The following is a 27449-nucleotide window of genomic DNA, read 5'->3' on the forward strand; positions in this document are numbered from 1 at the left end:
TGTCTCAAAGCAAACAAACAAAAAAACCAGGGAATTTTACATAAAAACCCAAATATATGGCTCCTCTAGAAAAATGTGAAAATGAGCAACAGAGGCTCTATTTCCAACAGGGCAACAAGCACCGGGAGTAACGCAGGCAGCTGCCCTTTCCACAGGGGCCTGTGCCTCCAGATCCCGCCAAGCCCACTTCAATGATCTTCCTCACTCGCTGGTTCCTGGCCGGGGACCCCTTATCCTGAGCACACAGTGGATTCATTTGCATCACAACTATGTTACTACCCATCTGAAATGTCGACTGTCTGGCGGGGCCCTCTCTTTTTGATGCCTGCCTTCTCTCCACTTACATCAGAAGCACGTGCAGTTGTCTCTCTGAGCAGCCAGTGACCTCAAGAAACCTCTTTCTTCCCATTTCCTGAATTACTATGAATGAGATACAACAGATTCCCAACTCCTTCCACAGGCTCCGCTCTGTGTCACACACTTGCCTCTCAGCTGGGAGTTTGCATCCCTATAAATATACAAATAGTGGCACTGCAGACCTTTCGGGCTGCTGTGTCAAGTTTTCTCTGTGAATAACATGCGTGCCTCTCCTAGCAGTCATATCTTTTTCCTAGTAAAACTGTTTTGAATGCATACAATGGAATTAAGTAAATCACTACAGCATATGAACAAGTTCCCAACCCACTCTAAAAAGATACCTCACTAATGAGCCATGCTTGGCAATGGATAATCACATCCAAGACCACATGGGACACAACAGAAAAAACAGAGGACCAGACTCAGGGACTCGCGTTCCAAACCCAGCACCGGAACTCACTGCCAAGTGATCAGGGTGATTCGGTTGGCCTCTTAAGACCTGATTTTATTCCTTTCCAATACTTCCTGTGGCTTTATAGATGTTTTTGAATATTTTGGGCACTCTCCAATAATATGGTGCTAGTGAATTTGAGGCAACATCTTGAGACCAATCATTCTGAGCGTAAAAATCTATGAAAATGAATAGAATATTTAAAAACTAGATGTGACAGGCCCTTTAACAAGCCAACTTTTGCTTGTTATACCTTTTCAAACTAGAAATGAAGCCACGGAAGCATCTTACAGGTAGACGCTTGTACTGTGTTGGCTGGAGAAACTCATACAATAGCAGAGACTGATAGTGTCTGGCCTGCGTGCACTGCCAAATGCCTGCGGGATGGGTATAGCCTCTTCCCCGCCATGTCTAAATGCACGCTTCTAGACACTGAAGACAAGGCAGGTGGGGAGGAAGCAGGCTGTCATTAACTTCAGAACTCCTAACTTGGGCTTCATCAACACAGATGGTTCTGAATGACAGACCACCATATGAAACCCATCTTCTCTCTGCCTGGAGGAATCTCATAGTCCAGTGGCATGGTCTGCCAGGGAGAGAAAAGGTTTCCTGTGTTGTGAGTTCTGCATGGAAAAAGCTACACAAAAGCAACCCACTCTTAGCCGCAGTCTCAAACGGAACCATATGAAGGAGGCACGTACCAGGTCGATCAGGTCGCTGAGGTTTTTCTCGATTTGCTGGGGAGGCAGGCGCCTCATTAGGTCCAAGGCACAGTCCAGCTGCTGATCACTCTGTGGAGGGAGAAATACAAGTGCATCAGTCATTTTTGCCAGAAGGAATATCAAAACCTCCTTTTAAAACGCATGCTTGTCCAAGGCATTCTAAAACCCAAAGAGCCGTGTAGTGGGCCCTCTGCCAGGTCTCTGTGTGCTGCTAGCCTGGAGGCGGGGACTGTGCAGGCTGTCTGCTCCCCTTTGACAGCAGTCTCTGTCTCAAGTAGGGGCATCCAAAAGACCCTGAAAGAAGTGGAAGCAGGCTGGAGACGTCAGAAAGCTTCCTCGCCGGCTCCCCTGCTCTGCTCAACGGGCCCTGGCGGCTGCAGATGTCGTGCCTCCCAGTTGGTTCCATGGTGAGCACACTCAAGTAGCGGATTACTTTTGCCCTTTGTTGTAACCTGGGTATAAACATCAGGTAACATCCCCAAGCCAGGTTCCTTGATGAGCTCCAAGCGAGGGGGAAAAGCCAGGCAAAGAACAAGTGGCAAGATGCACACGGGTTAAAAGTGCTTCATTCATTCAATGGAAACTTAGGACACTAAGACCTGAACTACACCAGTCAAGAGCTCGCTCCACCCAGCAAAGTGGACTGCAAATGCAGTCAACTATGTCACTGCAGCAGCAGAGGACTGGAAAGACAACTATGACCCTTGTTTATCAAGTACTCTTTTAAAAAATGTTTTTAATTCTTTTAAAGACAGGGTCTTGCTGTGTCACCCAGGCTGGAGTGCAGTGGCACGATCTTGGCTCCCTACAACCTCCACTTCCCAGGCTCAAGTGATCTTCCCACCTCAGCCTCCCAAGTAGCTGGGATCACAGGTACATGCCACCACACCTGGCTAATTTTTATATTTTTAGGGGGACAAACATGGGGTTTTGCCATGTTGCCCAGGCTGGTCTTGAACTCCTGGGCTCAAGCAATCGAACTGCCTTGGCCTCCCAAAGTGCCAGGATTACAAGCATGAACCACCGTGCCCAGCCCAAGCACCTTTTTAACGCTATGCATCCTGTGCTTCACAATACTCTCCTCACAGTATATATGCTGCAAGTATTTACTAAGAGCCACCATGTGCCAGTCACCATAAATATATAAAAAAGAGATAAAGGGAGGGGGAAAGGAAGAGAACTGAGCAGAGGCGAGGCTGGTAAAGTGCAAAGTAAATTCAATGCACAGTGGGTTTTACATGGAAGCCTAGACCTCAGGAGATGAGACAAGAAATAAAGTGAGAAAGGTGGGCCAGGTCCAATGGTGAAGACCTGTGTATGCAACTCTAAGAGGTACAGGTGACTCCAAGTAAGGCAGATGGAATCTCCAACACTACCCAAGCAGAGAGGCACTATCTAATTTGTATCTGGAATCTGCTCCGCTCAGACCAATTTCAGGATTTTTGAAAGGCCTAAATCAACAAGCTACAGCCTCACAGAATACACAGAGTAATCCTCAAAATGCCACATTTGGCCTTAATGAAATACAACTTTTGAATATTACCATTTATAATCCAGGTCTCTTAACCACTAGTAGGCCGTGGGACAAGGACCCACTTCATAGTCACCAAAGACATAACACATTATTAAGGAGAGTCAATTTCATTTTTTTAAAACAAGATATTGACATAGCATATACAGCCAGCTGTTTAAAAAAGAATGAAAGAAAAGAAAAAGCCTGTCCCTTGCTCAAAATGGCTATCAGTGACAACACACAACGAACTGGCTCTCCTGCAAAGAGTAAAGAAAAACACCACCCCAGAAACTCTACCACTTGTTTTCCTTAATGCCAGCAACATGAATTCCCCACTTGTGCCACGCACTTCTATGCCAACATGTCAGCCAAGGCCACAGTGACGGGTTTGGCCCACTGGCATGAGAGGAAATTTTAACACCATGTCTAGGGCAGAACACACAGATAAGCTGATTTGACTCTAGAGGGACATATTCAATTCCCAGTACTGCCATTCATTAACTTATGGCCTTGGGCAGGTTTCTTAATCTCTAGAAGGCTCTATTTATTTATCCATAAAATGGGAACACAGTATCTTTCTTAGAGACTTACAATAATTTAGTAATGCATGTGAGATGTTTAATACACAGTAGTATGTGTTTAATGATTAGGGATATTACGTGCATACAAATATATATACAGCTTTTAAATATTTTAAAATTTTAAATGATTCCCCTGCCCAACCTCCCTGCCCCTCAACCCAGCCCTGGATCTCTCTCTCTTGCTCCCCTTATACTAGAGCTAATGTTCAAACTCAATAAATAGCTAAGTATTCTCTTGGCTGAGCAAGAATAGAAAACCCTAAATGATTCAAGTCAAACTCGTTAAAAGGTATAAACTAGTATTTCTCAACTAGGGATGATTTTGCACACGTGCACACACATACACACACACCTCCAACCAACCCTGCCAGGAGACATTTGGCAATGTATGGAGACATTTTTGTCACAACTGGGAGAGAAGAAACTACTGACATCTAATGGGTAGGGGCCAGGGATGCTTCTAAATGTCCCCAAACGTGATATACAGCCTCCCCACAACAAAGAATCACCTGGCCCAAATGTTAATAGAGTTAAGGCTGAGAAGCCCTGGGCTAAAAATAATTGCTTCGGGGGCTGCAGATTCCCAGAGTCTGATAGACGATAAAGTCCCTCTCAAGAACAGTGCACATGCAGGGAAACATTTTATATTCAATTCTAATTTAAAGACCACACAAAACCCCTAAAAATTTCTGGTCTTCAGAAAGTATCTCAACTAGATATTAGCAATCCTCCTTATAAAAGAAAAGCAAATTAAGATATAAGAAAGCCTGTCTAATTTGAAACTGTGATCCAGGCAGAATATAGAAGGGATTAACCAGAAACTGAGCAGTGTTATCCAGGAAAAGACCTAAGTTGACCAGAGAAGCTCAAGGTGAAAGACGCTGTTTTAATCCTTCTTCAGAGCCTGTTCACAACCCCAGTTCCCATATGCTGATCACATCCCCACCCCGCAAGGGGGCTAGACAGTCCTCTGTCGGCCTGTATCTAGTTGACAGCACTAGAATACCACTATGAAACGATCTGACTGGTATTTTGCATTAATCCCAATTAATCTTAATTGGAAATGTTTCACTACAAATTTCTAGGGCTAAGGATGTTTAACTGTCATTCAATGAGGAAATGACTAAATGCTTCCCATAAGTGAAGCAACATGGGAAAGCTTAATGACAGCTTGTAAGACGTTAAAATTAGAGTTAACTGGAGCCATTTGCTTGGGAGTCATCCCAAACCCTAAGGGGTCCAAACAGGAAACGGCACCGGAGAATGAAGCAGATGTGGATGACCTTCAGCTACAAGCAACGACATAAGTGACCCCGGAAATGGAACGATGGGGACGGAGGGAAGGGGCTAGTCCCAGGGGCCTCCCTAGGATGCTGCCACTTTTATATAAAGCTCAAAAACAAGCAATAGTGAACTGGTTTTTTTTTGTTTTTTTTTTTTGTTTTTTTTTTAAGATAGGCTCTCACTCTGTCACCCAGGCTGGAGTGTAGTGGCACAAGCTCAGCTCACTGCAACCTCTATCTCCTGGGCTCAAGTTATCCTCCCACCTCAGCCTCCCAAGTAGCTGGGATTACAGGCACACACCCCCATGCCTGGTTAATTTTTGTTTTTCTTGAGACAGGGTCTCACTTTGTTACCCAGGCTGGCATGTAGTGGCACAATGTCGGCTCACTGTAGCCTCGACTTCCCAGGCTCAAGCCATCCTCCCACCTCAGCCCTCCAAATAGCTGGAAGGCCACCATGCCCAGTTAATTTTTTGTAGGTTGGTAGAGATGGGGTTTTGTCATGCTGCCCAGGATGGTCTCAAACTCTTAACCTCAAGCGATCTGCCCACCTCGGCCTCCCAAAGTGCTGGATTACAGGCATGAGCCACCATACCCAGCCAATTTTTCTATTTTTTGTAGAGACAGGGTTTTGCCATGTTGCCCAGGCCGGTCTGAAAGTCCTGAGCTCGAGTGATCCACCTGCCTCGGCCTCCCAAAGTGCTGGGATTACAGGTGTGAGCCACTGCACCTGGCCATGAACACTCTTATTATTTAGACATGTGTTTTAGACTAATATAACAAGGCTTTTTTTGTCTTTAAGCCAAGACAAGGGAATGATAAATACAACATTTAAGAAGAGTAGAAGAGCAGTTCCAGGGAAGCCACGAGGGGAAGATGAAAGCTAGGTCTCACATGGAATGGCAGGTTCAAGGGTATTCATCATAATCGTGATGCTTAAGTTATGATTATCAGATATCTAAACTTTTTTTAAAGGTAATAGAAAAAAATACAAAGTACGCAGGGAGTGGTGATGCGCTCCTGTAGTTCCAGCTACTTGGGAGGCTGAGGCAGGAGGATCGTTCAAGCCCAGGAGTTCTGGGTTGCAGTGCACTATGCCCGTCAGGTGTTCGCACTAAGTTTGGCATCAATATGGTGACTTCCTGGAAGCAGGGAACCACCAGGTTGCCTAAGGAGGAGTGAACCAGCCCAGGACAGAAACGGAACAGGTTAAAAAAATACAAGAAAGAACAAGTAAAGAGAGGGCTTAGGACTCAAGAGTCCAGGGTCCAAGGTTATGCCCTGTCATTAGACGTCCGTGTTCCTTGGACTGCTCACTTAATCTCGTGGCCTGGGATTTGGCCCAGATGAACTCTAAGACTCCTTCTAGATGGACTGCCCTCTATCCTACTGCGAGAGCAGACACACCCAACCGCCACACCCTTCAAAACAAGACCATTATCCTGGATTTGGCCGCTTGCAGGCCAGCAACTGGGCTACAATTCAACAACTGTGCACTGAGTGCCAACCCTGGGCCAGGCCCTGAATCTGGCCCAACAAATGAGACCCAGTCCCAAGCCTCAAGGAACCAATTGTCCATAAAACAGCAAATAACCACAAGGCCAAGTGGTGTGTCCAATAATGAGACAGAGAAGGTACAAAGAGACAAGGCACAGTTCACCATACACTGATTTGTACTTCTTTGTGTCAATTATTTTCCTAGGACTTCCCTCCCTCACATGGCTACAAAATAAACAGAAGGCCAGTCAGGGGAAGTCACCCGGTGGCTAAGAGCTCCTTAGGCTCCACAGGCCGGCTCCTTCAAAACTCTGACTGGTCCAGGCACCTCCTTTATAAAGTGAGCTTCACCAGTTCCACCTCCCCGTGGTGTGCTCCAGGTGGAAAGGTAAATAGTAAAAGAAGGACCGTTCCTCCTCACCCTCTGGAATTCTCTGCCCATTCAATTACTCATCTGATCATTTATGTGAGTGTTTCCTAGGTAACAAGCACTGTTTTCGATGCTGAGTGGTCAACATAAAAGTCTCTGCTCTTCATGGAGCTTATGGTGCAGTCAAAATCAGTATGGAAAAAAAAAAAATCAAGGAAGAGTCCTTGTTAGGATGTCAAATAATAAGGAGGGGACACTTACCCCACTTTAAGCTGGCAAGGCTCCAAGGGGTAGGTTTAGGGATTTTTTTGTGTTATTTTTTTCTTTTGGTATACAAACTGAGATAGGAAATATTTCACTTTGTTTTCATATGATTTAAAGAAAAAGCATAAAATTGCTTAAATCATCCTGCAATAAATAAAACAACCATTAATATGGACTAAAACAATTTCTCAGAATAAGAAATCAGTCAAATAAAACCCTACCATCTACATATCTGCTACAGTGTTCAGACATCTGAGAGTATTGTGAAATCATCTGCATACAGGAAAACTTGGCCTACTAAGCAAACTCCAGGGCAAAGTCTGATTTGGAAACCATCATCCAGTGAGATGTAACCAGTCCCTACACTCCAAGTTTGGTAGACTAAACACACCATCCACAACAATGTCAATGTCAGAGTAGAGGTTCCCACTAAGTAGGGCAGGGAGCCCCAGAAGATGTCTCAGAATGGGGCCACAGGAGTGGTTTAGTCCTGGATGAGCAGCTGTGCCTTTCCAGGCAGCAGGTGCAGCAGGGTAAGGAGAGGTGAGCCAGGTGCGTGGAGGAGGTGGGGAACCATGGGGGGTAGCCTGGGAAGGTGGACTGGGGCCTTGTCACAAGGGCCAGATCACACCCAAACTACTCAGGGGGCAGCTAAGCTGGCCCTAGGAGCTAGGCTCAGAACCTCACTTCTCCCTCAGTTTTTTGCTCCTGTCCAGTTTATAGGTAAGGCATCTGTGCTACATTCTTTAAAATCTACTTTTCTGTGAGGGTTCTGGAGTCCCCAGAGATTTTTCCACAGGGAATGACAACTGTTGTTGTGACTTAGAAGGTGAAGCAGATTATATTTTCTAAAAATGACCATAACAAGCAGTCCCAGACCACACGCTCCTCCTGCATCGTGACTGTGACACTCCTCCCACATGGGGGGAGCGAGGTCTGTGACCCCTCCGCCCTAGAACCAGAGGAGCTTTTGTAACTTTTTATCACCAGAACCCAGCACAAATGATGCCCTATGACTTGTGAGCCCACAAGAGACAATGCAGCTTCTCTCTGCCTGCTGAACACACAGGCCTGGAGTCCACTCAACTGCCCTGAGGCTACCTCGTGCAGAAGAGTCCCTGAGACTCCATGGACAGAGGGAGGCCCACGGAGCCCCCAGGTGCTCAAGGCTCCCACTGTTTCAGCTTCAGCTATCTGACTGCAATAGCAGGAGACCCCAAGCCAGAACCACCCAGCCAAGGCCCTCCTGAATTCCTGACCCACAGAAACCATCAGAGACAATGAAATGAATTATTATTTTAAGTCACTAGGTTTTGGGGTGATTTTGTCAGACGGCAATAGTAACTGACACAGAAGAATTTGTCTGGTGACCTTGGGGAGACAGCCTGACCAGAGATGAAACTGGGGGCAGAAGAGCTAGTAGAGGAGCCTCTACAGCAGCCAGGTCTCTGGCTGGATGGCCGGAGAGGAAGAGAGCCAAAGACTTTAAGGTCAGAACAGATAGGACGAGGTCAGTTACTGGAAATGGGAGGAAGCCCAAGGAGCCTGAGATGACTATGTTTCCTAGCTGGGGCCAGCTGCTAGAGGATGGTGACACAGCCTCATCGGAGTGTGTGCGGTTTGTGTGTGCTTTTAAAACCCACTGTTTTTAATTTCAAAGACAGGCACAGGCAGTAACTCAAACTGCTAATGCTTGCAAGCAGAGGTCCTGCTTGGCCTGCTGCAGTGGCTGGTTAAGGCAGATTTGTGCTTAACAGCATCTGTCTGTACATAAACAATCAACCAAAGCTTCAAGACCTTCGGAGTTTGTTCTTAAGTTCGTCAAGACCTTCACTCGTTTACATTCCCAAGAGGCTTAGCAAATAACTTCATAGACAGCACAAAGGTAAACTCTGCTGGCGCCCAGAATGACTTACCACAAATTTATGGAGTCTCACTTAACCATGGTTTGTCTTGTATAATCTATGACCCAATAAGCAACTTTGTTTAAACGTCGAATCTGTTTTCTGCCATGTGGCCCGGGAACAGTTTGTGCTGGGGGCAATTTGGGGAAGGAATCCTGGGCCAGCCCAGCCGACCACTCATCTTTAGGTCACTCTGGAAAACCACACATTTTAGATTAATAAAAAGAAAAGTGCTTCCTCCACTGCCTGAGTGTCCTCTGGGATGTGATGATAGCTATGCAGGAGGGAGATGCCTCAAACACAAACACACACATACCCCTTGGATGACTTTCTGTTCCCATGGGAAAATCCAATACCCAAGCTATCAAGGGAATCACAACCACGGTGGAAGTCCACTTGGTAGACCAAGCCTCCTTCAACCTTTTGGGGTCTGCTGTCTACCATCATAGCTGAGTCAATGTCATCTTCTTAAATTGAGGTTTTTTTGTTTGTTTTGTTTTCTAAAAAAAACATGCAACATAAAATTAACCATTCTAGTCCTACTCTGACCATACAGACAAATATAAAACCCTGGGTGATGGCAGGGCAACATGAAGGAGGAGCCTGGCTCCTTGGACAACCCACCTTGGACATCCAAGGTGGGACAACAGCTCAGAATGGGTGACCTGTTGTTATATGAAAAATAAACTCCTATCTCATTTGAGGAATAAAATTTAACCACTTTAGGGCTGGACACAGTGGCTCATGCCTGTAATCCCAGCAGGGAGGTGGAGGTGGCTGGATCACTTGAGGTGAGCATAGCCAACATGGTGAAACCCCATCTCTACTAAAAATACAAAAATTAGCCGGGCATGGTGGCAGACGCCTGTAATCTCAGCTATGCAGGAGGCTCAGGCAGGAGAATCACTTGAAACCAGAAGGCGAAGGTTGCAGTCAGCTGAGATCATGCCACTGCACTCCAGCCTGGATGACAGAGTGTGAGACTATCCCTGCCCCCCGCCCACCCCCCCCCCAAAAAAAAGAAAAATTAGCCATTTTAAAGTGAACAATTCAGTGGCTCTGTTGTTAAGGTCGTTTGGATTACCATGAAAACATAACTGCTTTATGTGTCTCTCTCTTTTTTTTCTTATAAACAAGTCTCTCCTTTAAAAAAAAACTGTTGGGATCACAGAAATTAGATCTGGACTGACATCTCAATTTCATGTGAGTCCCGCTCCTTCATTTTACAACGCATAATGAGGTCCAGCGCCAAGTTTTGCCAGGTTGCACAGACAGAGGCAAAATCCGCACCTAAACCCGGATCTTCTTCATGTTTCGAGGCCTAGTTCTGCCCCGAGCCCTTCTCCCCCGTGAGTCTTTCATCCAGGGACTGTGTAAGTGACTGGCAGACACAGCCGAACAGTGAGATGTGATTCTCACCCTCAAGGAGCTGTGACCTAAGATAGAGGACAGCCAGAGAAAAACAGCAGGAAAGAATTACACCATCCTCCTACATTTAACGCCCAGCATCCCAGCTACCCCATTATTTTCGAGGACTGGTCCTCCCAGTGACTTGTTCAGGTCATCAAGGTATCAACTTTTAAAAAAATTCTAGAAGACAGCAATCTCTCTAAAATGTATTACCTGCTCTACATTTTTACATAATGCAAATGATCACAGGACAATGCAATGAACACAGCGAAACCATTTCTCATTAGCCTAAGGACACTGTATGAGTAGCCATTCTTGGAACGCAGCCCTGTGTCTGCTTTTTAAATTTATCTGCTGCTTCTGCCAGGCTGTCAGCTACGCTTCCTCAACGAATATGTTGCTTCTAATCTGCTATGGGTTGAGAATCCAGAAAATTAGAAATCTGCTCTCATTTCAAACAAAAACAAACAAACAAAAAAGAAATTTTAAGAGAAGGAATAAATCAGGTTGAAAACTTGGGGTCCAGAATCACAGCCCACAAATAGTTTGTAAACACCTTGACACTATATGAAGATTACTTCTTCCTTTTCTTAAAGAAGTTCAAGACTCTAAAGGCACAGATAACGATATACTAACAATTCCTGCTTTCCCATACAGCCTGCGTAAGCACGTCCCCACCTCATCCCTTGAAACCTCAGTCTTCTTTAAAACCTGGGCCTGACGGTACCGTCTACCTCACGGGCCACTGGGAACGAGGTACCACGTCTGGGCCATAAGGGCACTGCCTACAGAGCATCCTCCATAAAGGGTAGGAACTCTCCCAGAGAGTAAAGCACGTGGCTTATCTGCCAGGACTTACACATAACATTCCTTAGGTGCTAGAGGGCCCTTTCCGCCTGGATTTTTCCCTCACTTGACACAGGTTTTCCATTCAGGCTGCCAGGAGTCTCTAGAAAGGTAGGCGGAGTGTTATGTCAGTTTCCAAGTCATTAAGCACCCACAAAGGAGGGCAGGCTTGCACAGCACTCACTCCACACAACTGCCCCTGCCCTGAGTATGATGCAGCACATGACTTCCCTGAAGCCACAAGGAGAGGAGGGGCAGTGACAGTGAGAGCTGAAGGAATTTCACATGTGTCCATGGAAGATCACCTTCCCCTTGTTTTCCCACACTCTAGTAACTCCCTCATGCAGTTTGCTTTCTGAAGCCCTCTGCTCCATTTCCCCAGCCCAGGACAGCATCAAGAAATATTTCCACCATCTCAACTATTTGAAACTTCTCCCTTTTTACTGGTGCTCCCAACCCCATCTGAGGCCATCGAACCCAGACAACTGTGGCAGCACTAACTAGTAGAGTCCCCAAACTACCCTGACACCCTCCCCAGCAATGAAAATTTCCACGTGCCTCTCCCTGGCATATTTATTCCAGAGGAAAACTTAGCAACCTACACACAGGCTCTGTGTCAAACTCTACAACAGCCATCAGTTGATTTTTCCCTTACACATCCCTCCAGGAAGTGAAATATCCGAAATGAGTCACACTCAGGAATCGGAGCTATACTTCTGCTGTAGCTTTTTGGATAACCAATTCACTGTTTACACTCCGAAACCTCTAATTGCTGAATACAGAACAGTTCCTTTGCAGAGATCAAAGTTTACCTGGTGAACCTGGCGAAATGACAAAATTTCTTAAAAAGGAGGTAGCCATCTAGAGTACCAGAGGAGGGTGGCTGTACAAGCACATTTTAATTGGCAAAGCACAGTCACTGCCCAGCAAGGAGAGTATGCAGGGGTTTATTCTGCTGTTCTTCTATTTCCCCTTTAAGGCACATGTCTCTTACCCCTGCACCCTCCAACTCCAGTCACTCCCAACACACAGCTGGCAGTCGCCCACCCACACCCGCACCTCGGGGAGCTTGCTGATCCCTGAGCCCAGTACTGAAGCTCCCAAGCAGCTCCACCTAAAGGCAATCACTGCCTGCTTTTTACAACATATACAAAGCAAATGGGCCAACCTGATGCACAGACAAACCCTGGGTCACATGATGACCGACAAACTCATTGCTCAGGGTAGCTCTCTGCCACGTTTCTCAGGCACTGTGCTTGGCTCTGCTGGTCAACTGAGTGAGCTGGAGCATTTTCTCTTGGGTGTGCCTACCCCTTCACCTGTCCAACTTTAAAACACAGATTCACAGGGATGTGACACTAAAGGGGACCCTAAAAACCATCTAAACTGGGGAAAATTGAGGCCTGGACTGACCCGTAACAAACGAGACATCACATAGTAGCAAAGGAGCCATGACCAGAAAACACATCTCTTTAGTACACACTTTAGTGCTTCTGCTTATACACGTTGAGCAGCCCTAACCCAAAAATCCAAATCCAAAACTTTTTGAGCACAAACATGAGGCTCCAATGAGCATCTCAGACTTTTGGATTAGGGATGGTCGACCAGTAAGTTCTGCAAATATTCCAAAATCTGAAAAGAATCCCAAGAAGTCCCAAATCCAAAATGCTTCTGGTCCCAAGCATTTCGGATAAGAAACCTGTAGCTTAATCATCAGTCAAAATTTAAGAATACAGCTAATTTTATCCAAGAAAATACTACTTCGGGCCGGGAGCAGTGGCTTACACCTGTAATCCTAGCACTCTGGGAGGCAGAGGTGGACGGATCGCTTGACCCCAGGAGTTCAAGACCAGCCTGGGAAACATAGCGAGACCCCGTCTCTACAAAAAACTTTTAAAATTAGCCAGGTGTGGTGGGGCATGCCTGTAGTCCCAGCTACTCGGGAGGCCAGGGCGGAAAGATCACCTGAGGTTGAGGCTGCCCAGTCTGCGTAACAGAATGAGATCCTGTCTCCAAAAAAAAAAAAAAAGTAAAACACTCTTTTACTCTTTTGAATAAAATTCTACATTATTACCATTAACAATGGCAGTATTAAGAATATTTCTGTATTGTCCAGACCGGGTGCAGTGCCTCACACTTGTAATCCCAGCACTCTGGGAGGTCGAGGTAGGCAGACCATTGAGGCCAGGAGTTCGAGACTAGAATGGAGAACATGGCAAAACCCTATCTCCATCAAAAACACAAAAATTAGCCAGGCGTGGTGGTGTGTGCCTGTAGTCCTAGCTACCCAGGAAGCTGAGGTATGAGAATCACTTGAACCTGGGCGGCGGAGTTTGCAGTGAGCTGAGATAGCACCACCGCACTCCAGCCTGAGTGACAAGGTGAGACCCTGTGTCAAAAAAAAATTTGAAAAAAAGAATTCTTGTATATTGTCCAGATAATGCTATTTTGATTTTTAAGTGAATTGATCTTTATTGAGAATACTAGGTATCCAAAAGGCAAACCAATTTCAAAAGCAAAAGGGAAGGAAATTAACAACTGCTAAGGGTGGCCTGGCATGGGCCAGGCGCTGCACCCTGTGGGTTTCAGGAGAGCCTCGCAACAGCTGCAGGAGGTGGCTCTTACCCCAGCTTCACAGATAAGTAAAGTGAGGCCCTGAAGAGCGAAGTGACTTGCCCCAGAGCACTGAATGACACAGAAGGTCATAACACAGGTCCCCTCCCATGCCCAAACATTCTCCACAGAATGTCAAACAATCCCAATGAAATAAAATTAATCTCTAATGACTTGGAGGGAACAACTTGCAAGCTCACAAAATCAGATAGGGACGAAGAGTCTCTTCTCTTGGGATGAACAAATTATGGACAATGCCATCTACTACCAAATTCTGAAATCTGTCACTGTGGATTACAGACTGTATTCTCACAAACACTATCCCTCGCAGGTGGATTTGTCAAAAACAAGAAAGCCTTTCCCAGATAATTTCTCTGGTTGATGGTTTCCTAGACTCCTTGAGAAGATCTGCAAGGCGCCATCACCTCGTGTCTCATCATTAATGTTTCACAGATGTCTACAGCTGCTGCCTCCACATGATCCTGGCTGGTTTCAAGTAACAAGCGACTAATCCCTCCACTTTGTCAACTGGCAGTTAGACACATAATTATGGGCAATCCTGAGACGTCTTCAAGGGACGCCATACGTGTTGTCCATTTCCCCCTCGATGGCACAAGAAATTCAAGAAGCCTTTCACCAAAGTGGAAGCTGAGTAAAGCAGGGTGCTCCTGTCTTCCAAATAACAGTTAAAAGAAAAAACAATTCGGAAAAACATCGACCACGTGTTCACTGACGAGGGCTAACAAAAGTAAACTCCTTTTTTCATGACAGAAGCACCCAATTCGCATAAACCAAACAGATTTATAAGATGGCCTGGATGAAATCTATAATATTTGGACATAGGTTTACTCCAGCAAAACCCTGCACACAGCTTCCGGAGACATCGGGGAGAAGCTTCGGTTCAACCTGCAAACAGCACAAATGGGCATGTCTTGATGAGACAGCAGCAAGGTTTAAAGGATTTGGAGAAAATGAAGCCTCCATCAATCCAAGTATTTTATCTAGAAGGGGGTGGTGCTGTTTTTTTGACTTATGTCCAAAAGGAAGCTTGAGGAAAAGAACACTGTGCTTACTGATCCAACAAAGCACTTCCCTGGGTTCCTAGGCTCCAATTTCAGATGCCTGCGTGTGAATCAATACAAAAGACTATCCAATCTCCACTTGTCCCTGTCGGCCTGCCCTATCCAGCTCCAGGGTAACTCTCTATTACAGCACCATGCTCTACACTGACAACCACAGGCCCAGCACAGCAGAGCACAACAGAATCCTGCAACAACTGGCCCTCTGGCTCCCCTAAATAGATGGCCAAAGTTTTTCACATGTTTTAGTGACAGAAATGTACAATGCAACACTCTACCCACCCATGACACGTTTGCAAACTTAACCCAAGACCTGTCACAAAGTCGCCCTCTTCCAATCAATGTCAGGACCCACTGGGCAGGGAGATGACTAAAATGTGACATCCTTTGGGCTTCGATTTTCAAGACCAAAGACAGAGGCCTTGCAGGTCTGGAGCTGGCAGAAAGGACCTTGGAAGTAAGACAGACAAGAGTTCAAAGCCCGTACTTGCCATTTCCTAGCAATGAAGGTCTGAATAATTCCTTCACTTCTCTGAGCCTCAATTCCTTCATCTGTTCAGCGGGAATAATGATAAAAACCTATCTTACAGGGTTATTTTGAGAACAGTATCACAAAATATGTGTAAAGAAACTAGTATAGTTCCTAAAACAATAACTATTCTATTTAAAAAAAAAAAAAAAAAAAGCAGGTATTGGCTGGGCATGGTGGCTCACATCTATAATCCTAGCACTTTGGGAAGCTGAGGCAAGAGGACAGCTTGAGGCCAGTAGTTTGAGACCAACCTGGCCAACAGAGCAAGCCTTTTTTTTTTTAAGGGCTAAAAAAATACAAAACAGGTATTATCACCATCCTCTTATACAGAACTTAATTCCAGAAAGCATAAGATTATAATGTTTCTAGCCAGGTGCAGTGGCTCACGCTTAGAACCCCAGCACTGTGGGAGGCCGAAATGGGAGGATCACTTGAGCCAAAGAGTTCAAGACCAGCCTGGGCAACATGGTAAAACCCCATCTCTACAAAAAATACAAAAATTAACTGGGCCTGCCTGTAGTCCCAGCTATTTGGGAGGCTGAGGTGGGAGGGCAGATTGAGCCTGGGAGGTCGTGGCTGCAGTGAGCCACGATCGTGCCACTGCACTCCAGCCTGGGGGACAAAATGCCCAAAAGGCAGGAGAGTGGGTAGCCACGGAACAAGGGGCCTGAAGATCAAGTCAGTCAAAAAGTTGTTTTTTTTTTCTGTCTCAAAGGGGGGAAAAAAAAAAACACTCATTATAAAATGGAATCAAACATATACACACACCCTCTCACTTACGTAAGTTAACATTATCTAAAGGCATGAGAGTGGGTAGCCATGAGGCCTGAAAATTGAATCAGTCAAGGCTGCTCCTTTTTGGTTCTTTTGGGGAAGCCAAAATGATCTTTACAAGTGGAAACATTATTCCTCCATCAACAGACAAGTTTCCTGAGAGCTGGTGAACATCCTGCCAACAAGACATATTTCGCAAGCTCAAAACCTTCTTTCTTTCCATCCCCAATCAAACGCTGAGTGTTATGTCTCAAGAAGAAAGCTGGCTGAGGAAGGAGCTTAACATCCTTCCATGAGCAAAAAGAATTAAAAGAAAGGGAAGCAACAAGCTCCAGGTCCAAAACAGCTTTTTGATAACTAGGAACTAAGCCCAGCCCTGGACAGTATGACTGACTCTCATCACCACCTAAAGCAGGCTCTGCCAAACACAGCACAACAACCAACTGCTACTAACAACTTTCATTAACCAGGTACTCCGCGGCAGGCGCTGCCTTAGGGCTTAAAACACAGTGATAAAAGTAACAGCTAAAACGGATTAAGCCATTCTTCTAAGTGCTTTATATGCCAATATCTCATTTAATCTTAACAATGAACCAAGGAGTTAAGTGCCAGTACTAGTCTCAGATGTGGAAACTGAGGTACAGAGACAGTGGTGAGCTTACACATTTCAATGGATGGCAGAGCTGGGATTCAAAGGCAGGTGCATCTGACCGCAGAACCTGTGTGCCTACTAGGTACTCCACAGAGCCCAGCAACTAGGCCACCTGTGCTAAGAACCACTGCCATCTCTTTGTTTTAAAGTCTCCAAAAGAAGAGGAGGGGGTTATTTAGCACCTGCTTTTGCACAGTTGAGCCACAAGTGAGGAAGGCAGAGCAGCACTCTGGTTAAGGATACACGTCTGAAAGCAAGATTGTCTGCATTCAAATCCTGACTCCACCGGGTCCCAGCTGTATGACCTTGAACAAGTCACAAAACTCTTCTGAGCCTCAAGTTTCCCCATCTATAAATGAGGGTAATAACACAGTAGCCACCCCTTATCCGCAGTTTTGTTTTTTGGCAATTTCAGTTACCTGTGGTCAACCATGGTCTGAAAATACTAAGTGGAAAATTCCACAAACAATTTGGAAGTTTTAAATTTCATGCCGTTCTGCGTGAGGAAATCTCGCACCTTCCCACTCTGTCCTGCCTGGGATACCAATCATCTTTTTGTCCCGCGTATCCACACTGTACAAGCTATGCACCCGTTAGTCACTCAGGAGCCGGCTCGGTTCTCAGATCCACTGTCATGGTGTCACAGCGCTTGTGTTCAAGTTACCCTTATTTTGCTTCATAATAGCCCCAAAACACAACAGTAGTGATGCCAGCAATTCAGATATGCCGAAGTGAAGACAAAAGTGCTTCTTTAAGTGTAATTTCTCCAATAAAGGAAGGGAAAAACTGCATGCGGAGACTAAGATCTACAGTAAGAATGAATCTTCTATCTGTAAAACTTCAAAGGAAAAGAAATTTGTGCTAGTTCTGCTGTCGCACCTCAATGCAAAGCATATAGGGTTCAATACTATCTGTGGTTTCAGGCATCCAGTGGGGGTCTTGGAATATATGCCCCATAGCTAAGGCGGGACAACTGCTATACATACATTGCACTGTTATTTTAAGCATTATGTGGGGGTCATCCTCATCCAGCACCTGGCACATACCAGGGACACAGTCACTGCTGCATATGTGCTACATGTTAAGTCAACAGAAAAGAGGAAGAAACAAAAAAGTAAAAGGATATAATCTAACAATTTCACAACAAAGACCTCGCTGGCCTTCTGCCAACCTCTAGAAAACAGTGCTGGACTCTGTGTACGCACAGTGTGGCTGGGACTGCAGACACCAGGAAGACTTTCGGACCTGCGGAGCCTGGATGGTTCAGTTGTCTGAGCCAAGGAGGGCTGGATTAGGCTCAGTGATCTAAGCTGAGCAAGTTTCAGCACATACCTCTACAAAGTGGAAGCCCAGGGATGGCTGATACAATGGTTCTTTAGGAAGCCAAATGCTCAGTTTCTCAGAAGGGTGTTTTCCTGTTTCATGACAGATAAAAAGGTTTCTCATCCAGACATATAAATCCACTGACTGAGAGCTTTCATTAAAAACAAACAGTCTTGCAATAAGGAACATTAAACTAGGAAGGCCTTCCATGAACATATGAAATGTCACAAGTCCTCACAGCCTGTGTCTGAGGGTGGGAGAGGGAGAAATCCGAGGAGAAGGTGCTGACTGGCTCAAAGACTGGGATATCATAAGCCTAACAACGTCCAGTCAGTACATTCCTCATCTACAAACGAAAATCACAGGCAAGACCACACACCGCTGAGTCCCAGGACACACACCTTCCCAAATAAGTGTTTGAGTGGGTTGCTTGTTAATTTCCAATAGAGGAGATAAAAGGTATCATCAATTGCTTCCTGTCTTCAGGTCTTGTCAATACGGAACGCTAAGTCCACAAGCCTCGAAAGCGTGTGTACCTTCCGCAGTCTTAAAGACTTGACTTGATGGGAAACTGGAAAAGCAATCAGGAACAGAACACCATGGGCACGAGACTCATTCCAGGTACTGTCACAGCAAGACACCCTTCTAGTATTCCAAATCTAGGAACGTGCCTCCCCTTGCTCCCGCCAGCCCAGGGAAACCGAATAAGCTGTTTACCAGGGACCCCAGCAAAGCGAGCCTCAAAACTCACCAGTGGGAGAGTTTCATGACACAAAGAGAAAACATCTTTGCTTTCATTTGCCAATTTTTAAATACTTAGCTCATAAGTTCTGTGACCAAAACTAATAGGAGGCTCAGTAGGAGAGCTCAGAAAAGCAGAGGGGGTTGTTTTCCTAGGCTCCTTCCTCTCACATGAAGGTGGAAATCAATTCGCCTTCCCCTTTTAACCCTCGAATCCCTGGAGAACGATCGTGTTTGGATGGCCTACAAATGCTCAGCTTTCCGGCAGTGCCCCAGACGGGGAATCCATCCATCCAAGTATTGTTCTTACCTCCCACCACCTCCTACGTCAGGGGAGGGGACCGGGCACATGGTTCCGAGGTCACGCTCCTCACTTAGAGGATCGTGGGAATGCTTACGGAAACACTTGTCACAGCGCTGCCAGCTGGAATCGCTGCTTAAGAAGAGGCTGGAAACCTAGGGTGGGCGCGATCAGAGACAGGAGGCTGGGGAGAGCAGGGAGGCAGATGTTGTGTGTTATCACTGAAACGAACACAAGCCATCCAGTTGTGTACTTCAGATATGTGCGGCTCAGCGTGCTTCGATAATGCCTCCAGAAAGTTAGGGAAAGGAAAAACAGAGGAAGCTGGGCCGCTCTTCTACCACCTCAAAACTGTCCTGTTGCCAAACAGATCTGGGAAGGCAGGTTTTAATGAGAACATTCAATTAGGAAATAAACTTAAGTAACCCCAGAGCATGCTGAGTGAAGAGGAGCCTTTCTCAAGTGTCTCATGCCGAGGAGTGGACCAAAGGGCTCTGAAAAAATGACCAATGAGGCTTCCCGCCACTCAGAGGAAGCCAAGCTCAAATGACCAATGAGGCTTCCCGCCACTCAGAGGAAGCCAAGCTCAGAAAGGCCAAGAAGAACATCCTCACTTATGCGCGGGGCCAGATTCCAAGGCCAGGTCTGCTCCACCTCATCCATTTCTTGTGCTGCTTCCCAGTGAGACTCAGCAGAGGACACACGAGGCCGCGTGAGATGCCCATGTCAGGATCTCAGCTCTCCAACACAGGGCGGGGTGCAAAGAAGGCAAGGGCACAGGTGCTGTGCGTGACTCCCCAGTGGGGCCAGTGGGCACTGGGTGGCCTCAGAGATCATTAGGAACGGTCACTCCCTCCCCTTCTCCTGGTTTCCCTTCTGTCCTCTGACAGAGGAAAGTGGCTTAGATCATTCTCATAGGAAGATTAAATCCAGAGCAAGGGGAAGGGGTAGGAATCCGTTTCCAATCAATGATGGAAACCAGATTCCCTCATCAGTTGGGATTCATTCTTACATGCTGTAAACATCACGGAGCTCCACCCACGGCCACAAGCATTCAGGAGGTATGAAGCGTGGTGGCACATCCCGGGTGAGAGCTGCCTGAAGCCCCCCGGCTTGGGCTGGCCCATCTGAGGGACAGGAAGCAACACCTCTCTTAGAAGTTATCCCCAAAACTCCCACATCAGAAAGATGAGATAAAGCACAAGACTATCCCACTCTTGTAAACGTTCTATATTTACAGGAATAAAGTTTTAAAACCATCTTAGACAACTATAACCTCCTTCCTGTAGAACATACCCGTATACCTTTGTATTCGTATGGGAAAATACGGTATCAATTATTAATAGTAAAGTCTTTGAATTAAAGGTCTTTTGTTCCTGAAGAACCCCGGGATCTCAGTTTTTAGTGGCCTTGGAGTCCCACTTCCCCCATATGAAACCCCTAAAGCACTAGGTGTTTCAACCCCTGCTTGATCTTGACTATGGGGAAAATGCGCCATATCCCCGGGCAGCCTGTGTCACGCAGCGCTGGCTGTTCGGCAGCACTGCCCTACGCTGCAGCCCCCCGCAGAGAGTCCTCTGTCCAGAACCACCTCAAGGATGCGCAAGTTCTCTGCCACACGGCATCCCTCAGACACCTGAAGTGAGCCATCTCGGCCTCCCTCCAAGCAGCTTCCCTCCTGGCTGACACTCCCAGTTCCGCCATGTCCTGCACATGGCACGCTTCCGAGACCACTTGCCCTCAGCTGTCCCCAGAGGTTCATGCCACCGGATCACTGGGTGCTTAATAGGTGCCACTCATTTCAGAAACCACCTCTTATTCCCGTGAGAGCAGCCCCTGCAAGTATTCTGTTTCGGTTTTGGTTGTGCTTTTTCTTTTTGCAGGAGGAATCAAGGCCCTAACATCCAGAACCTCAGCAGTCTCTCTGGCTGCCATCCACATCATCTGCCCAGACACGAAGAGGGCAGGGCAGGACCACAGCATGGCCAGGTGGGGGTGCTACCAGTTTTCCCTACAGCTGACGTAAAACACATGTATTACTGCAAATCTAATAACCTGCTTAGAAAGCACTTCAAGATAGAACCATTCAGGAAATACCTTAATACAAAACACCTTTGTTTTTCTTTTCCTTTTGTTTTTCTGGAGCAGGGTCTTGCTTGCATACCACCATGTCTGGTTAATTTTTGTATTTTTTGGAGAGATGGGGTTTCACCGTGTTACCTGGGCTGGTCTTGAACTCCTGGGCTCAAGTGATCCACCCATCTCAGCCTTCCAAAGTGCTAGGATTACAGGTATGAGCCATGCACCCGGCCCATAAAATATACTTTTGTAATGAATATGTGAGAAATACATATGGAAAAAGATGATGTAAAAACAATTTTTTATTTTTATTTATTTAATCTCTTATGCAGAGTCAGCATTTCCCCTGAAACCCAACCCTCACAGCTCAGTCCAAACTTTTCCTCGCCGTGAAAAGGTGAACTCCAGTCCAGCCTAAGGCCAACCGTTCTGAAGGGCAACCACTAGATTCAAAGCAAGGTGCTGTTACATCGCTAGGTGTTTGGTTTGTGCTCCTATGACCAATGTCGGGGGAGGGACTTGTGCAGATATCCAAGCTGAGGTCCCCTGGGCAGAGTGACTCAGAATTAGTGTCTGGACAGGCATCCGTGCGCCCAACACTACTGACTTACTCCAGTTCATCCTGAAGACAGACTATTACAGTAAAATCCATGTTTTAAAAAAGTTACAGCTGCTAAAACCTTAGGCAGAAAGTCCATGCAATTTGAAAATATACATCATATAAATGTAAGCAAGGCTGAAAACGCGTGAATCCCAGTTAGCTCACCCTGCATTCCTGCCCATGCAGCTCGTGACCCAGCTACAGCCTTGGGGCTGTACTCTCCCTGCAGTCAGAGGATGGGGACACGTGGCACACTGCCGGCCTGAGCACAACAGGAATCTTTGCTTGGGGACATTTCTTGGAAATAAAGTAAGTATAAGGGTGTACTCAGGAACACTGCATTTTATCTGGGACTCAGCTTTGCTAGCACAGGGAAAGAGGAGTTTTAAAGTGTTTCAGAGGCAGAAAGAGAAACCTTATTTGGCCTCAGGGAGGTGGGGTATAGCACATTCATTCAACTTCACTCACTGAGTATCTACCTAGTATACAGAGCAGGGCATGTTCACCCCCTTTTTTTTCACAACATACACCCAGGGTGGCTCCAGTCCACTCAGAACTACAGAACTGAAGAAGGTTCACATCACATCTTTCCCAAGTGATGCTGGGTGGGGTCCCCAGTGTAGAAGGCAGAGAGAAAAAAAAACCAGCAGCACCAAGCTGCTCAAAAGCTCAGGAGAGGCCAGGCACAGTGGCTCACGCCTATAATCCCAGCACTTTAGGAGGCCAAGGCAGGTATCGGATGACCTGAGGTGAGGAGTTCAAGACCAGCCTGGCAAACATGGCAAAACCCTATCTCTACCAAAAGTACAAAAGTTAGCTGGGCGTGGTGGTGGGCACCTTGTAATCCCAGCTACTTGGGAGGCTGAGGCAGGAGAATTGCTTGAACCGGGGAGGCAGAGGTTGCAGTGAGCTGAGATTGTGCCACTGCACACCAGCCCGGGCGACAGAGCAAGACTCCATCTCAAAAAAAAAAAAAAAAAAAAAAAGGGGCGCAGGAGAGGTATTCACAGGGCCCTTAAAAATCAACACAGTGATAGCTCCAAATGCTGAAAGATGAAGGGCTCTGTCATCTTTAAACCCTGTTTGTGATTTCCAGTTTCAATGAGGCTACATTATTACTATAATCCTAAAAAAGCTCACAAATTTTTTAACTGACAATTTCCAAAAAACAAAAGTGAGTGCTTAGTCCCGTTGTTTACATCGGGGATGGTGTTAGAATTCAGCTCTCAGAGCGGAAAGACCCCGACTGCTCATGACAATTACACCAGAGGAGCTGATTCAAACGGATTCAAGCTGGGGAGTGGGGGCTGTGGAGCAAGCGGGAGCAGCTGAAACAACGCTGGCCACAGAGGATAACTGCTGAAGTTGGGTGACAGATAACTGGGGGCTCATTATATCACCTGCTTGAAATTCTCTGTAACAAAAAGCTTTTTAAATTTAAATTAGGCAACACTAACTTAAAAGTTCCCTTACGGTAAGGCCTGGTTGCCACCTACTCCAGGCTCCTGCAAGCTTTAAGGCCAGTATGAGTCGAATGTTTACTGGACATTAGGCAATTTTCTCACACTCGCACTCGGTCCCGGAAAGCCCTCCTGGGGCAGGGGCCAAAGGAAACCCTAAATGCAGCTTTGTAGCAGCCCAGCTGCCCTGAAGGACTGAAAAACACAGGGTCCTCAAAAATCACCAAAAACCCTTTGGCTTGGACAGCTTTTCCTTCCCTGGCTTCCTGTAAAGATGCCACAGGCTCTCTAGAATCTCCAACTCTGGTTTGTTTTTAGGAAAGTTCCGTTGCTCCTGCCTTCAGCTTGGCTGCCTACTCCACGTTATACAAATAGAGCTCCTCCGTGCGGCGCAAAAGACCTCTATGCCAGTAGAGCTAAAGGAGGCCTTTGCTACTTGCATCCATCCTATCAGCGTCCAGAGGGGTGAACACCATTGACTTCATACCCCTCCCCCAACAAAAACCTTAAAATCATAATTACATCCTGCTCTACAATGCTCTACAATGACCTTACTTTTATAACAGGATTTTAAAAATCCATTCCCGGCCAGGAGTGGTAGCTCACGCCTGTAATCATAGCACTTTGGGAGGCCAAGCTGGGAGGATCACTTGAGCCCAGGAGTTCGAGACCAGCCTGGGTAACATACTGAGACCCCCGTCTCTACAAAAAATACAAAAAAATTAGCCAGGCAAGGTAGCACATGCCTATAGTCCCAGCTACTAGGGAGGCTGAGGCAGAAGGATCACCTGAGCCTGGGAGATCAAAGCTTTAGTGAGCAATCATCACACCACTGTACTCTAGCCTGGGCAACAGAGCAAGATCCTATCTCAAAAAAATAAATAAAAATAAAAGATAAAAATCCATTCCTTATTTTAAAATAAGACCCTGTATAATATTATAACCACGGCAGCACCACCGGACTTACAGCCTGGCTTTAGGGATACCTCAGGCTGTTGATGTCAGTTTCTGGTCAACAGTTGCCTTGGAAATCTCCCTGAGCCAAAATTAAAACAATAGCTTTCTCTCAGGGTATGCTTAAGTTATTGTTTTCTTTTTCTTTTTTTTTAAAGAAAAAAAAGACAACAGCTTTGATGTGACACTGAGTGTCTCTGGTGTGCCAGACACCGTGTCAGATACTTTACAAACAAGGAAAGCAAGGCACAGAGAGGCCAGGTCACCTGGGCAAGGCTGCCTGGCAGATGTTCTGTGTGGCCGCAGAGTGAGGCATGTCCCAGACTGAGCGTTCCTCACCAAGAGGGACTCAAAGCCTCTGGGATACTCTGTGATGAAAGCTATGGACTCTCTCTCCAGGGATTCCACACACACAAAAGTCTGAATGAAATACCTGGTGGGTTCATAGGGCCCCTCCGTTCCCCAAACGTCCCCTCCGGTTAAAAAAACGCTATTCAGATTTTCACCAATGAAGAGCTTCAGCAGGAGTGTATCCCATAGAAAGAGGCAGGTGTGTCTCTGGCCTCAATCCCTCTCTCTCCTGAAGTGTGCATGGCCCCAGGGCTTGCTCCTCCATCTGTCCGCAACACCCCAATCCTGAGGTCTCAGACACCCAGCTACCGCCTCCCCATCCTGTGACAACTTGGGCTTGCATCTGATCAAAACTCTCTCGGGTCCAACCCTCTTAAAACAATGAAAACATTTTCTCACTCATATAAACAAACAAACCTTTACTGAAAACTAATGATAAACATGAAGGGATTATTTACAGAAAACACAACGTGCCTAGCCCCTTCTAGATTACAAACATAACTGCTCTCTGGCTCTAAGGACCCTGCCATCTTCCCAGACCCTGGCCTGGCTGTTCTGCCACTCCCCACCTCATGCTTCAAACTGACACAAAGGAGCCAATCTTCCAGCCAAAGTAAGCAATTCCAATATGTAGGTGAAATTCAGAGAGGTGATCTAGAAAGCAATTTTGTAAGATAGCTAAATTGGGGAAAAAAAATGTTTTTAATTTTATTTTAATTTTTGAGATGGAATCTCACTCTGCCCAGGCTGGAGTGAAGTGGCGTGATCCTGGCTCACTGCAACCTTTCCACCTCCCAGGTTCAAGCGATGCTCTTGCCTCAGCCTCCCGAGCAGCTGGGACTACAGGTGCACACCACCACACCCGGCTAATTTTTGTAGTTTTAGTAGAGACGGGGTCTTACCACGTTGGCCAGGCTGGTATCAAACTCCTAATCTCCAGTGATCTGCCCGCCTCGGCCTCCCAAAGTGCTGGGTCTGTAGGCATTAGCCACCATGCCTGGCCTTCTAAAATTTTTTTTTAACCCATGAGATCTGCAAAGGTCTTAGAGAAAGCTTTGACACAAAGATATCCATTTCAGCATTATTTATGAGAGCAAAAAGTGAAAACAGCCTTCATGTCCAACATGAGAAACTTACGGTACAACTGTAAGATGAAGCACCGTACGATCCTTAACGGGAAGTTTGCACACGTGTTTTAAGTAAGTGAGAATAAGACTTATGTGACCCAATAGGAAAAAGCAGGACGCAAATTTGAAAGCTGTATGTTAAAAATGTGCTCAGAGAAAACTCGAACAAAAACCCGCAAAAAAAAAGCAAAAGTGGTTTTATCCATAAGGGGGAATTTTGAGTGACTTTTTTTTTTTTTAATTCTCTTTACACATTTTTGCAATTTCCAAGAGTAAAACATGCACTCTCCCCGCTTTGCCCTTTCCTTCTGATTATAAATGTAACACAGGCTCTCTGTAGGAAAGTCAATGCATTACAGAGAGTGAAACGTCCCCCTGTGATCTCACCACCTTGAGACTCCCCAAAGGTAACTGCCAGTAACAACGTGGTTCCTATTCTTCCAGATGTTTTCCAACAGGGATTACTTTTAGAATCAAATAATTTCTTTAAAAAATAATCCGCATGACTCCACACATATGAAACGGCCAGACAGAAAGTGAACGGCAACCCGGGGCAGGAGTGGGCATGAAGAATAACTGCAAATGGATGCAGGGGGTATTTTGGGGGTGACGGAAATGTTCCAAAATTGGATTGTGGTTATGGATGCCCAACTCTGTAAATTTCCTAAAAATGTACAAAACTGCACTGTACACTTAAAGCTGCAGAATTTTATGTGTAAATCAGACCTCAATAAAGCAGCTGAAAAAAGAACAAAACCACCACTAGAGGCAGGGAGTGCTGGGCTGTGCAGAAGGGCAGTCCACAGCTTTATGCTCTACCCTCAAGAGCACATGGTAAGACCCTGTAGCAGGAACAGAGGAAGCTGGAGGCCTCCCGGCATCACCTGGACAAACAGCCCTCGGCAGAGAGGCTCAACAGATAATCTGAGGGCGTCAGGGTCAGCGAGGTCAGTTCCAGTCTACCCGGGAGGCAGGAAGAGCGTGGCCCTGAAAGTGCATTCCTGAGGCTCAGGCTGCACTGCCAGGCTCACTTCAAAGCCAGGTGGGCCAAAGGAAGACAGCACTGGTCAGAGTGTCCAAATCAAGTTCAGGATGCACTGCATGCAGGAAAACTGAGAACATTTTTCTCTCTTTCAACAGAAACTTGAAAGCCACCCCTGACAACATGTTAGTCCCTGGAAGTACTCCATTATGGTGAAAAGACATTGGCAAAAGTTAAAGTGAGTAATATGACAATGAGCCACGTAAGAAGTAAAGGCAAGTGGAAGATTATGAACTACATAAAAGGCACAATGATCTGAGTATAGAAAGGCAATCTGGAAGCCTGAAAAGGTACAAATGGGTGCAACTCTCTTAGAAAGTAATGGGCAAGTACATGTCAAAAGCATTTAAAATATTCATACCCTCCTAGGAATCTACCCTAATGAAATCACTCAAGCTGATGAACAAAGATGCCCACTGCTCTATGGCAAAAAAACTGGAAATAATCTCCCCTAACAACAGGGAAGGGATCTCATCTCCTGTGTAATCCTTACAACTGCACAGTGTTAAAAACGTGGGGAAATGTTTCATGTTTAATTAGCAAAACTGAATATAAAAATTTACTATCAAGTGAGTAAAAAAAATGCCCAAATCCGGGAAATGACATATAAAAATTCCTTGGG

At 46.0% G+C, this 27449-nt stretch overlaps 1 protein-coding gene across 8 annotated transcripts in view; it reads right to left on the reverse strand.

Annotated features, from left to right (window-relative positions):
* Positions 1-27449, reverse strand: part of CAPZB (capping actin protein of muscle Z-line subunit beta) — a 145869-nt gene that overhangs the window by 81288 nt on the left and 37132 nt on the right. For 7 of the 8 annotated variants that reach the window (XM_003891228.5, XM_003891229.5, XM_003891230.5 and 4 more), the window contains exon 2: positions 1510-1599. In XM_003891228.5, the coding sequence (XP_003891277.1) occupies positions 1510-1599 (90 nt within the window). Of the gene's footprint in view, positions 1-1509; positions 1600-11211; positions 11236-27449 lie in introns of those variants that run through there. The other variant, XM_009200681.4, reaches the window with a different exon arrangement.

Source organism: Papio anubis, chromosome 1 (assembly GCF_008728515.1).
Source record: "Papio anubis isolate 15944 chromosome 1, Panubis1.0, whole genome shotgun sequence".
NCBI classification, from domain to species: Eukaryota; Metazoa; Chordata; class Mammalia; order Primates; family Cercopithecidae; genus Papio; species Papio anubis.